Here is a 13,587-nt window from a genome sequence, read left to right on the forward strand (position 1 = left end):
CATCATCAAAACAGACCCCAGGAACGATAGATGTGTGATATCTATTACCACAGTCGAGCAAGTGTCTCTTGCCAGTGCTCCCAGAGTGGAGGTGGGCCTACTACTAATAGGACCTGTGAAATTAAGCTGAAATTAGCTGGACTGTTCCTTATTTATACACACACTGCTTTCCCTGCACCCCAAATCGCTGGAGCACAATAGAAATAGAGGGATTATATGCAATTCTAGATTGCATTCATGGTTGATGTAGGTTCACTAACACTGTGGCTTTTGTAGAAGCATGCAGGTCATGTTCACGGGCAAGTCTTGTGCTAATTGCAATGACTGACTTGGATGTCATGGGTAGTAGCAGAGGAACAGCCTGACTTGACTTGCTGTGTTCTGAAATTGTAGGGCTTTGGCCAAGTTGGTGAACAATCCTCCGGAAGGCAATGGAGCATGCCAGAGCAGCAATCTCTAACTGGGTAAGACACAGTCCCTGGGTGGTATTTGTCTCTTGATGGACTGATGATACTGGAGAATAGAAATTCAACAACATCTGTGGCAGTACTGGAAAATATGGTGAAGCCAAAGCAGTGTTGGTGCTTGTTTGGGTTGTGAGCCAAGTGTTGCTGTAGCTAGCTGGCCATGATAAGGACGTGGCTTAAGTGGTTCAGTGCTGGTAGGGTTACCGTTAACTGTTATGATGTCTTGGGTCTCTCAGGAAACTGATAAGGGGGTGAGGGGAGCAGGCTAGGGGTGGTGTGTGGGCCTTGAACAATGTTGCAGGAGGAAGTGCTGCTGAGGAAGCTGATTAAAGGCCTATCAAGACAATCAACTTGTGTTCTATTATGTTACTCTAGGGGTGGGAATTCAATCACAAGCCCAGCCTTTGAATTTGACCTGTGTGTTTAAACAGCCGTACAGGACGAGGTAGCTCTGAGTTTGCTTGACCAAGCCTGCTGGTCCTGGAGAGCCTGAACTGTGAGATGACCCTGCACTTAGGCTGTGAATGTGATGGTTTGACCTCTGAGCAAGTGTGGAGGATATGTGGGTCTGAGGCATGTCCTCTGCAAAGTGTGAGGGAAGCCAACCTGTCAAGCAACTGAGCAGGCAGACTGCTAGGATGGATTGTGTGGTGTTGCCCTTTTCAGAATGTGAGCAGGCAGCCGCTTCATTGCAGATAGTATGGGCCAGAATGCAGGCACTGCAGGTCTGAAATGACATTGACTTAATTTGGCCTAAGCAAGCTGATGTCTAATCTCTTTAGCTCTAGCCGCTGACTTGTAGTTTGAGAGTGAGCAGAGAACTGTGGATGAGCTGCTGAGATTTTTACCAGGGCTTGGGCACTTGGCACCAGCTGCTATTCCAGTACAGTGGAGAGGGGCTGCAGGACTGTTGCACCTGAAACTATCCTCTGGCCTTTTAGCCAGTCTTCTGCCTGTTCCCAGCACAACTGTGGCCGCAGGCAAGTTCAGCAGCTCTAATGGAAGCTGAGTGGTTCTGCTCAGTGCCGGGCTGTGCCTGAAACTGTGCTTAACTGTGTGTTCTGCATGGGCTGCTGTTTGGAGGGTGGTCAGACTGTGTGTTGTAACTGTTTAGAAAATTGGGCTTCAGACTGGAAGCTGCTCTGGTTGAGCACTGATAAGCACCTGTCATTCAGTTCAGTTGCTGGTGGGTACAAAAGGTGTAAGCTTTCATCTTAGCTGAGGTAGAAGGATTCCCATGGGTCATCTCTTTTCAGCCTAGCTGCTTTATGATACTCATTAGTAGTGTAATTTAAGAGATGCCTGGGGCAGTTTAATACAAGATTATCTACATGCTGGATGAGAGTATTCATGTCCAAGTGGATGTGGCTCAAAGGTTGCCTTCCCTCTTGTTTGTCTTGATCAGAGTTTCCTTCTGTGTGAGTTGCATGTGTTCAGGTCAGATCAGTGCCCTCCTGATTAAGACCAGAAATTTCTACTTCAATCAGCCTTCGATGTGGGGTCACGTGGGAAATGCTGAAGCCATTGACTGTGTCATATTTGTAACAGACTCCAGGCCAGACTCTGACCAGCACGGCTCTGAACTTGCACAGGGAAACAGGTGCTAAGTAGTCTCTGGAGACCCTGAGTCTGAGTTCAAAGCAGCCAGCTGACTTAGTGACAGCCAAATGCTCATATTGCAGTGGAGCAGTTTCAGATGAACAAGCTGTCTTTGGTTTGGAGCACAGGTGAAGCTGGCTGCAAGGACTCTAGGCTGGTGTAGGGAACTCAGTGTGTGGAACTCTTCCATCACATGGCTGCTTTTCAACACAGTTGAATGGCGAGTCGATGTCGTACACGCGCTTCAGCATCGCCCGGCAGATGGATGGGGACAACAGCCATGTGGAGATGAATCTGTCTGCTGATGATGAGGGAGGAGGGGAGATGGGGAGACCAGAGCACCCGCATGCCAGCATGCCTCCTCGATGGAGGAGTGGCAAGAACTTCTGCTTCCTAATCATCGCGGCTGTCCTGCTCCTTTCGATTGGTAAGGAAGGGTGGGAGGCGACTACATGAAGTGGATTCTGGTATTAAGCATAACTCAGGCCATTAGCATTTGAATCTATGTTGTTCCAGGAGACAATTAAAGAGCCTGGATTCAGGCTGCAGCCTTTTGTCACTAACTCTTAAGAATGTCTAGCTGGGGTCTGTGGTACAGAATTGACACAACAGTGTGATGTTTGACAGTGGAACTGTGACTTGGCTAAAAGGCAAGTGTACTGGTTTTCCCTCAACTCTTAGTGCTTCTCCAGAGATGGGGATCAACAGATCAGTAAGGCCTCTGGTTCTTGTCTGTAAAGGTTTTTAAACACAGCCACTGACCTAAAGTAAGCATTCTCCTTTCCAAGTAGTGCTGAAGGGACTCTGCCAAACTCAAGATCAGATTTACTGTATACCTTAAAAGATGCCAGCTCAGATGAAATGTCAGGCTGCATACTCCTGTCTGTCCTTGGGAATGCCAGCTGGTTAAAAATGGTGAGAGCAGAGGTGCATCTTAACCCTGAGTCTGCTCTGAATGCATTTGTATGGTGTGGGGCTGGTTTAGTCACCTTTGCAGCATGAAGAAGTACCTGTTCTGTCCGTAGGGTTTCTGATCGGCTATTTGAGTTACCGTGGACGAATGCAGAAGGCTGGCAGGTGTCTGGATGGAAGTGGCAAGTGTGAGGTGACCCCTACTGCTTCTTACTTAACTGATGATGATGAAACTGAGGAAGAAGAGGTACCTGGACCACCTGTCTTCTACTGGCCTGACCTCAGAGACCTGTTGTCAAATAAGCTGTCATCCAAAAATCTTGAGGCCAACCTGAGGTAACAGTTCAGGAAAGCTTAGCTACAGCTGGGAGCGAGGCAAAGCCTGTGAACTTGAGCTCCTTTGGAGAAAAAGGGCCATAAAGATAACGTGGGGTGGCATGTGGTTAAACATGGGTTTAAATGGCCCCTCCAACTTGGGTTTGCAGGCTGGTGCACTGCAGTGCAACCAGGTGCTGTAGCCTAAGCTGTACATCTGTTACCTGCAGGCAACGAGAAAATAAGTACTCCTTTGAAGCTGGCGAGAATGAAGATGGGCAAACTGCTCACAACATCCATGACCAGTTTACAAGCTTCCTCATGGATGAAGTGTGGAATGATGAGCACTACATTAGGCTACAGGTCAAAGGAGGGTATGTTACTAGAGATGCACATCTCTTCTTTACAGCATGAATACCTATAGTCTTGAGCAGACTTTCTGCTGAAGGCTGAAATTCTGTGTGCATGCTTAGGAAACGGAGAGTAAGCAAACCTGGATTAAAAACTCAGCCGAAGGGCAGACTGCCTGTGTCGAAAGCTGCTAGAATTGAACAGTGTCTTGTCACCCAGAGAGGTGTTGCAGACCTGGCAGTGGCTCCTACAACAGTTCAGGAGGGTATCGACAGACCTTACGTGGACTGACAGCTGATGTCTTGCTTGCCCCTTCATGTCAGGGAGAAAATGAATTTGCATAGTTCCTTAGGAAGGGGCTAAGGCTTGGAAGCAGAGTCTTGTCTGCTACTTGTCGTAGAAGTTAGCCTTAGTTGGTGTGTCTGAGCAACCCCAGAGATTCTTGTGTGAAAGTACTGTGATGAGTCTGCCTCTCTCAGGTTCTGCATTGACTTGGTCAGAATTGCTGGCTAGTTAAAACATGGAGTTTATGTAAGAAAGAACCTAACACTGTCTCTTTATATTTAACACTAGCAACAACAAAGTGTCTATTCAGCAAGGCGATAAAGAGGAGCCACTGGAGAGTACCGAGGTGTATGTGGCTTACAGCAAGAATGGCTCTGTTACTGTAAGTGAATCCAAGAAGATCCTGGAAATGTACTGCCACACTTAGCAGATAGCAGCGTCCAGAAGATGTCCCTTCAAGATACAGACTGTATAAAGCCCTCTGCAGTTAGCTGAGGGTGGTGGTGAGGAGAGTGGGGTAAGGAGTGGGCACGCAGTTTTATGCAAGAAGAAGTAGTAACTTGTTTAAACTTCTCTGCTGGGATCCAGGCAGGAACCTTGACAGAAGTGCTGCTCATAACAGGCATGTTACACGTGATCAGACTTCACACTGCTGAGCTTGAGCTCCCTACTGTTAATGAGAGTCACTGTTAACTGTGACTCTAGGATGCTTCCAAGTATCTTGCTGAAATAAGACTTCTGCATTTATAACCAGTGTTTCTGTTTCAGGGCAAACCAATCTTTGTGAACTATGGAGAGAAAGATGATTTTCAGAGGCTACAGAGTCAGGATGTTTCACTGAATGGAACTATAACCATCTTCAAAGCTGGGAAAATAACCCTTGCTGAGAAGGTGAGCAGTCTGTGTCCCGAAGCCTGGCCAGACTTGGCAGCAGGAAGCTCTTCTTCCTTCTCTGAGGCACAGAGCCATGTCTTCATACTTGTGTGTGTAGGTCTATTCCTGCAGGTCTAGTCTTGCTTGTTGCACTAAGCCTGCACGTGCACCAAGACTGAACAGAGCCAGTTGCCATCCATGGTGGCATTCTTCGCCTCTGGCAGTCTTGTTGGGAGAGCCATCTAGAGTGGTGGAGCTGGGAGGCAGAGGGAGGCAAGTTGGGGCTGCAGGGCACAGGGCTGGTATTGCAAGAGCAGCAGTAGGGCTGCTGGAAGCAGAATAGCCTTGCTTCCAGAGCACCTCTTGCTGTTGCAGCCAGATACTTTGAAAGTTTGTCTGCTGTGTCTCACTTGGGCCCTTGCTGAGTGTTCACCTGGACCAAATGAACGTGCTGGCACTGCATAGCCAGTCAGCTGCCTTGCTGTAACATTCCCTCTGTATTGAGTAAACCTGAATAGCTTAAGGCTTAAAGGAGGTCCAAGTCCTATACACAAGCCTGTTCTAGGTCTGACCCAGAGCTGCCCCTCGGGATGAGTGCTCCTGGGGAGGCTGGGTCATAGGACTCTCCTCAGTCATCTTCTGCCTGTCTGCGTGCATTGGACACAAGCAGAGATGGAAAGTGCTTCTGCAAGGGGTGTTTGCTAGTTCTGCAGTCCTCTCCTTACTGCTGCCTAGGCTTGCAGGAGTGTTTGTGCTAGTAGCATATCAGAAGCAGCTGGATTGTAGGTGTATTAATCAGGGACCTGACTAGGCCCCTCTGCTGCCATTTTCCATGTGCAGATGACCCTCCAGTGGCTACTTATCTTGTCTTGAGACTAACCTAATCTTGGGAAAACAGATGGAGTGTAATCAAAATTAAATAACATCTTTCTTCTAAGCTACTCTGGGGAACAACTATGAGCTGAAGGAATCATAGAGTGAGGCACTAACTGGAGTGTCCTAACTGTTCTGAAGGGTGTTAGACTCTCTGCCTGGAGCAGCACTAACCTGCTGGTGTTCAGCTTCCTTGAGTATCTGTCAGCTCTTAAAATCTGTTGTGGAGTTGACTGTTGAAGAGTACCACCTTTCACACCATTGCTCCATGTACTTGCCTTAACTCCACTTACTTGCAGTACAAATGCACAGTTAATGTTGTCTTTGCTCCAGGTTGCAAATGCTGAAGAGGCTGGAGCAATTGGTGCCTTGATGTACCTGGATCCCTTTGATTACAAGAAGGCAGATGATCTTGTCCCCTTTGGACATGTGAGTGTGCAGCTGGCCCCTGTTTGTTGCTTTTGTGAACCTTTCTCACTGCAGACTTCAGCAGTGCTTCATGTTCTTGTGTAGAAGAAAACTTGGACTATTCTGAGACTTACGGACTCCTCTTGCTATTTGCAGGCTCACCTGGGAACTGGAGACCCTTTCACCCCAGGCTTTCCTTCCTTCAACCACACCCAGTTCCCACCAGTGGAGTCTTCTGGACTACCTCATATTGTTGTTCAGACCACCTCTAGCAGTGCAGTGCGCCAGCTGTTTGGGTAACTGCTGCTTCTGGCTTCAGGCTAGGCTGCTGTGGCTGTCTTGTAAGGAATGGTTTTGAGGTGCTGTGAGCACAGGGAGCTCTCTGCTGGTCTCTGCTATGCATCGCAGGGAATGCTTTCTGGAACTGACTGGAGAACTGGTGCTTGTATCCATGTCTTGACTCTCCAAGACTGAAAAATCTAATCCTGGGTTCTGCTTGGCCTCTGCACCCCACCTTAGTGGTGGAGGACTGCAAGCTGTTTTCTGAGGAGGCCCTGAAAAGGGCTGCACCTGCAGTTGCAGGCTTGCTTCTTTTGCAGGGTAGCTAAATGAGGTCAGAGCTGAATAATGAGTTCAAAGGATCTCTCTTTTTCCCTCAGGAAAATGGATGGACAGGACTGTTTTCAGGATTGGAAAAGTGAGGTCATGGGATGTAAGGTGATGTCGAAAAGTGAGATCAAAGTGAAACTGACTGTGAACAACGTTATGGTGGACAGGAAGATTCTGAACATCTTTGGTGCTATCAAGGGATTTGAAGAACCAGGTAACAGCAGCTGCCTTGTGGCTCAGTCTTGAGGGGAACCCTTCCTCTTCCGTGATCATCAGAACATAGCAGCTGCTCCCAGACAGAGACAACCACTTCCTGAGCAGAACCAAGACCCTTCCCTAAAGGGCAAGGGAAAGGCTGAACTGTGCTGCCTGGGAAAGCCGAAATGAAAGCAAGCAGTGTACCAGATTCAAGGGTCAGACTCCATACTGTGTTCCTGATAGAGAAGCTCAAAGCTGCTTTGGTGATGAATGGTATTTGCAACCCAAAGCTTGCAGCTCAACCCTTGATGTCTCCTTTGTAGATCGTTACGTTGTGATCGGAGCCCAGAGAGACTCCTGGGGCCCGGGGGCGGCCAAGGCTGGCGTTGGAACTGCCATACTGTTGGAACTTGCCCGTGTGATCTCAGAAATGGTGAAAAAAGGTTAATACTTCTTTACAGAAGTGTGGAGGTGGGAGGTGATGCAGGTTTAGCTCTGCTAACATTGGAGAGAGAGAGCCCAGTTGCAGAATAATCCTTTGGGTAAGACATAAGGGATCTGACAAAGCTTCCTGGGGAAACTGTTACTTCTCTGATACAGACATCCTCGCTGCAGTGAGGACTTGTTTCCAAGGCACTGCCTGCTTGTGTCTGGTATGGCTTTCAGTGCAAGAATGTCCTTGGATAGTGCACAATGCAAATCTCAAATTTGAGCTGTCTACTGAACAGTCAGGCCTGGAAGTGGGGAAACACTGGGGTAGCAGGGGCTGCATGGTGGCACTTTGTGTGAGTGCTCTTGTCTCCAGGGTTACTTTTAGGCTTGGACAGCTAAACAGAATGGAGGGGAAATGCAGACAACATGTTTTTGCTAAAGGGTAGGGTACAGTTTCTACGCAGCCACTGGTGAGCACATTTTTCTGCAGCATCCAGACTGCTTCATCTCTGTCTGAGGAGCAGGCAATTCATCATTGCAAGCCCTCAGTGCTAATGTACATCTCCATGGGGGAAGGGCAGACATCTCAGTCTCTCTCTTTGCAGATGGCTACAAACCAAGGCGCAGCATCATCTTTGCTAGCTGGAGTGCAGGAGACTTCGGAGCTGTGGGTGCTACTGAATGGCTGGAGGTATTTGGGTCTGATAGACTTCTGTGTGATGACTGCACAGTTGAGAGTTCCTGTGCATTAAACATCCTGGTGATGTACTGCTACTGCTCATCTTTAAAATGCTTGTTTTGTTCTAGGGATACTCTGCCATACTACATGCCAAAGCCTTCACTTACATTAACTTGGATGCTGCAGTCCTAGGTAACTTGCTGCTCTTAAGTGTCTTGAATCTGAATGCGACCAGAATAGCTTGACAGACATCCCTTAACCTTCAGAAATAGGGGCTGTGCCAGAGATTGATGCTGGATATTTGGTTGAGGACTGGTATGGCTCCAGTTATTCATCTCTTGTCTTTAAGGTTGGGAGGCTGCTGGAGCTTGAGCCAGGAGGCAGCAGCTCTGTTAGGTTTCAGCAGACTGTCTGAAGATCCTTTAGCCAGTAGCTGTAGATCAGCTGTTCCTCAGGACAGAACTAAGCAGCTCTGGCAGTAGTTGTGCCAGCATATGAAACATCCTTTCTTTTTTGTAGGCTCCAGCCACATGAAGATTTCTGCTAGCCCATTGCTGTACACATTGCTGGAGAGAATAATGAAAGGGGTGAGTTTGAAGGGTCTTGGGCTAATCGGGGTGCCTGGTTTGGAGGAACTGAAAATATCCAAGTTGTGCTTGGGTAACTTTCCCCACCTTACATCTTCTGAGGAGAATGCCCCATTTAGGAGAATCATAGAAAGGGTTGAGATACTCTGGAGGGTCCTGTCTGAAGTCTGTTGTGCTCTGGAAATGTCAGTTCATGCATCAAAATCCAAAATCAGCAAATGCCACAGTTCATTGGGAGGTGAACACCTGTCCTGTGTGAACTATGGCTGTGTGGAGAAAGGTCAGGAGAGCACACCTGACTATGCCATCTGCACAGCAATGCAAGCTCCAGGATGGACCTGGAAGTCTAAGCAGAGGTCCAATCCGTGCAGTGACACTTCTCTCTCTGCAGGTGAAGGATCCAATGAATGTTCAGAGAAGTCTGTTTGACAAAGTTGGCTCTGACTGGGTAAAAACAGTGTAAGTATTGCCATCTTGCTCTTTGGGAAAGCAAATGCCCACAGAACAACAAACAATGCTTCTGCTGTTGTCATGCTGCTTTCTGGGGTGGGCTCTGCCTGCTGCAATGAGATCAGGCAAGCATGAACAGTACAGCACCAGCTGTGCTTAGTGCTGCTCCAAGCATCCCAGGCACTGTTCTGTAGCACAGGAACAGTCTTCAAGAAAGTTCAAGTGCTGGAAATGGGTGAGCAGCCTCGATGGGTGCTCAGCTGGGACTCCTTCCTGAAGCCAGTCTGAGGCCATTTGGCTCAGTTTCAACTCTAGGGCTTGCAGCTGTTCTTCTGGGATGTCCAAAGCAATTGGTCACTGCTTGATATTTATTGTCTTTTGCAGTGTTCCCCCTGGTCTGAACAACGAAGCATTCCCTTTCCTGGCATACTCTGGAATCCCAGTAGTTTCCTTTTGTTTCTGCAGTGTAAGTGTTGTCTGTCTGCCTGCCTGGTGTGCTCACTCCATGGGAAGTTCAGTAAGAATATCTCCTTTTCAGGATGACAGAGCAGAGGGGAAGATACCAAGTTCATTGTCCATGCAAGAGCCCCTTTAGCAGAGGGGGTGTAGCTTCTAGACCTGGTGGCTGTGGGCAGTACTTGCTGTGAAGACTGCTCAGGGAGCATGGCTAGTCTACAGTCTCTGTTCCAAAGTCCTGAACAGTTGTTGGAAGAGGGGATGCTTCCTCTTCTGGAGGTTCAGATGTCAGTGATTCAGAAGCTAAAAGTATTAAAGTGTCAAGCTGTTGCTGCTTCAGTGACTGTGCTACAGCCTGCTGGTCAGCAAGCAGAGCATGCTGGGGAAGCAGTACTGTTGGCCAGAGCAAGTACTAACTCACTGTTCAAGGCTGCTGCTGCAGCTTGGGGAGGGCAAAACCAGCCACAGCCTAGCAGCTTGCACTGTTACTGCAGGTGTGCAGCAGGGGCTGTTCTGACGAACAGCTTCCTCAGCTTATGAGTGCTTGGATTTTATTCCTGTCAGACTTGTTCCTTAAAAATCCTTGAGTTATCCTACCAGGAAGGGTTGGAGGGTGCTGCCAGCACATGCTGAACTGGGTGCTGGATTTTGCATGCCTGTACTTCTGCAGGGAGCTCTGGTGGGGGAAAAGGTCTGCATGTCTTTGGGTCTAACAAGCTAGCAGAGCATCCTGCTGATTGCTGGGGACTGACAGACAAGATGCAGGAGCTCCTTTCCCTTCCCCTGTGCAGTGAAGTTTTACTGCTCAAGTCTCACTGCTAGCAGCACAGAGAGGTAGCATGTAGCAAGAAAACTAATGGGAGGTGCAAAATCCTAGCTGGAGAAGCATTCTTACCTAATTTCGGTGCCTGCTTTCTTGCAGAAAGATCAGGAGTATCCCTTCTTGGACACTACTAAGGACACTGTGGAGAACCTGAAGGAGATCAGCAATTTGTATGGGCTTATGCGTGCAGCTGCAGAATTTGCTGGACAAATAGCACTCAGACTGACCCATGATCATGAGCTCTTCCTGGATTTTGAGAGATATAATGACGAATTGCTAGCATTCCAGAGGAAGGTTTTGCCCTATGATGAGAAAGTGAAGGTAAGAGAGGCTCCAAGTGTACCAAATTCCTGTACACTGTTATGGGGCCATGTGCTAATAAGGCTCTGCTGCCATTGGACACAACAGGATGGACATCTTTCCCCTCTGGGTGTGACAGTGCAGCAAGATGTGAGCAGAATCAATGTTCCTTACCGAGCAGTGCAGGGCAGTGCAGCTGTGGCAGACATATTTAGCTAATCTAACTGTGGTGAGCTCTTGAGGAAATGGATGTGGATGGTTTCTCATCTGGTTATCATGCACAGCAGCTTTGCATCTCATTTACACCTCTGCTGAAAGTTTACAAGACATGCTGGGTGGGGGGAAACGTCACTGAGCTCAGTGACCTCAGAGGAGCCTGCCAGGAACTTGCTCTGCTACTTGGTTAAACTGGCAAAAAAACACCAACACTTTCTCTTGGTAAGAGAGCAGTGAAAGAAGAAAATCAGGTTTGCTAACAGCTCCTCCCTCACAGGCACTGGGTCTGACCTTGAACTGGCTGTTTTACGCCCGTGGTGACTTCAAGCGAGCTACAGATGCACTGAGAAGAGACATTGCAAGCAGTGACAGGGAAAACAGGATCATCCGCAGAGTCCTGAATGACAGGATCATGAAGGTAGGTTTCTACAGATGGCTTTTCTTTCCTCATGTAGGAAGAGACTGTCAGGCCACTTCCTTAGTAGCCACAGGCACTGTGAAGGCCAGTATCTTCCCATTTGCTTAGTGTCAGCACAACTGACTTCTGCACTTGCTGTTGGGAGAGGGTTTGGCCCTCGCAGAGCTGCTGCAGGAAAGGGCTGGGTGGAGATCAGAGGTTGGGGGATCCTGATGGAGCAGCTTAGGAAAAGAAAACTTAGGAGGTAAGAGTATAACCTGAAATTTGCACCTCTACACCAGGTGGAGTATGACTTCCTCTCCCCGTACCTGTCACCCAAAGATGTTCCCTTTCGCCACATCTTCTTTGGCAAAGGCTCCCACACCCTGCAGAGTCTGCTGGACAACCTGCATCTGCTGGAATCCAGCAAGGGCAACATGGATGTGAACATGCTGAAAGAGCAGCTGGCCCTGGTGACCTGGACCATTAAAGGGGCTGCCAATGCCTTAGCAGGTGATATCTGGAATACAGACAACGAATTCTAGATATGATAAGCTCCTGGCTAAGGTACAGGATTAGGGAAACCCACTCCCTAACATGAGATTTTTCTGTAGATTTTCTGGCAACAAATCCTTTTTGACCAAAGTTGAGCATAAAATTTAAATCTCATCTTGACAAATTCACAGAAGGCCATTTTAAAGCAGGTACTAAGATGACCATAAAATGTCCTCTGACCAGGCTCCCATCTGCCCACAGTCCAAATCAGTTGTCTACAGCTGCTTGTGGGGTTTGCTCTCCAGTGTACTTGAGAACTAACAACTTGGGTGACTCCTGAACTGGTACCTTGAGTGGGGAGGTACCTCCACCTATTTACATCTTTAATTGTTGCCCCCCCCCCCCCGCCAAAACCTAGTGACAAAACAGGGAGTAAATCCCTCTGTAATGCTTCTAATGAGGATCCCTTCTCTGGCAGGGAGCTGCAGAGACCAGCCTGTAGTTCAAAAATAAAACAACCTAGTAATAGCCCACAAGTGCTGGATTATCAGCAAGCTCTGAAGTGCCCAGCCTGCCTCCACTCAACAGCAGGGTCCCAGCAACATCTTGGAGGCTTCCTTCTGCCATGGCAGGTCTCAGTACCCAGGGAAAATGACCCAAAGACTATCTAGTACCCCTGTTTGTATCCTTCAATGGCACCTCAGTGAGTCCTGTGGCATTGAGAAGTCGCTCTAGGCCGGCACTTCAGACCTTGCTGCTCTGGGGCCTTCTGTGAAATCCGAGTCTCTTGCTGGCCAAACCCTGTATTTGACTGATGCCATTTTGCAGGATGGCGCTTGTTTGGCACTGAGATATTTATTTATTTGTTTATTTATCAGTGACAGGGTTCACTATAAATGGTGGTTTTTTTTATAGAAGATAATTATCGGAAGCAGTGCCTTCCATAATTATGACAGTTATACTGTCGTTTTTGAATAAAGCAGCATCTGCTATTACAGTCAAACATGATACTGGAACTTTGCATTTAAAATAATCTAAACAGGCCCCTCAAACAAAAAAATAAATCCAAAAACTAGCAATTAAGCTTTCTGAGGCAAAAACACCCCTCTGGAAGAAACTTGAAAGTGTAAACTTGGTAGCAAGTCTCTGGGTTGCTCTCCTAAGTGATCTTTCAAATGCTGAAAACCTGGGTGAAAACTCGGCTCCTAGAAATTTGGCTTCTCTGGGGTGTCCATGCCCCTCTGTAGGCTTTGGACCCTCTCTCTGCCATCTTTCTGGATGCTCTGTGCTTGAAGAGCACAGCTTTCTCCCTGCTCCTGGTGGAGGGGCTTGCTGTGTAGCCCTGGCTCCACCTGGACGACAGACACACAACAAACCTCTCATACCTTCAGATTAGGCATTGGCCCAGTTTTTAAATGGCAGCTTCCTGCAAACTTCCAGTACCTTATGTATCATGAAACCTAACTGACATTATCGGGGGCAGTGTCTTCCATAATGTGTAAAGAACAAGGTAGTTTTTGCCTACCACGGTGTTATATCGGAGGCAGTGACCTCCATATGTTGCACTATGGGTGTACGTAATTATCGGGGACAGTGTTTCCCATAATTGTTCTATGCTTACCATGCAATGTCATCTGTGAAGCTTGATGGTTAGTATCTAACATGGATCAATTTCCTGCAGTCCTATTTTCTTTTCCACTCTCCTGTGGTGATGCAGATACAAACTTCAGTCTGTTATTATGTACTCCCTAGACTCTACCTTCTCTATAGGCTGTATTGTTTCAAATGGCTGTGCTGTCTTGAGTGGCTTCCTGCCTCCAGTCATGGGACTGGTGCTTGAATGTGTAGTGGAATTTAGGCTA

General features: G+C 47.9%; 1 protein-coding gene across 1 annotated transcript; it reads left to right on the forward strand.

The window, feature by feature from the left end:
- The first annotated feature begins 422 nt into the window (after positions 1 to 422).
- TFRC (transferrin receptor) lies at positions 423 to 12,097 on the forward strand. The gene is made up of 18 exons (XM_009903500.2): positions 423 to 464; positions 2,280 to 2,493; positions 3,092 to 3,314; positions 3,524 to 3,667; positions 4,218 to 4,311; positions 4,698 to 4,820; positions 6,009 to 6,104; positions 6,240 to 6,379; positions 6,743 to 6,906; positions 7,214 to 7,333; positions 7,928 to 8,013; positions 8,130 to 8,193; positions 8,521 to 8,588; positions 8,980 to 9,047; positions 9,423 to 9,504; positions 10,417 to 10,638; positions 11,111 to 11,251; positions 11,533 to 12,097. The coding sequence occupies exons 1-18, from the start codon at positions 432 to 434 to the stop codon at positions 11,773 to 11,775; spliced, it is 2,325 nt and encodes a 774-aa protein (XP_009901802.2). The 5' UTR covers positions 423 to 431; the 3' UTR covers positions 11,776 to 12,097.
- Positions 12,098 to 13,587: the final 1,490 nt, after the last annotated feature.

Source organism: Dryobates pubescens, chromosome 13 (genome assembly GCF_014839835.1).
Source record: "Dryobates pubescens isolate bDryPub1 chromosome 13, bDryPub1.pri, whole genome shotgun sequence".
Lineage (NCBI taxonomy): Eukaryota > Metazoa > Chordata > Aves > Piciformes > Picidae > Dryobates > Dryobates pubescens.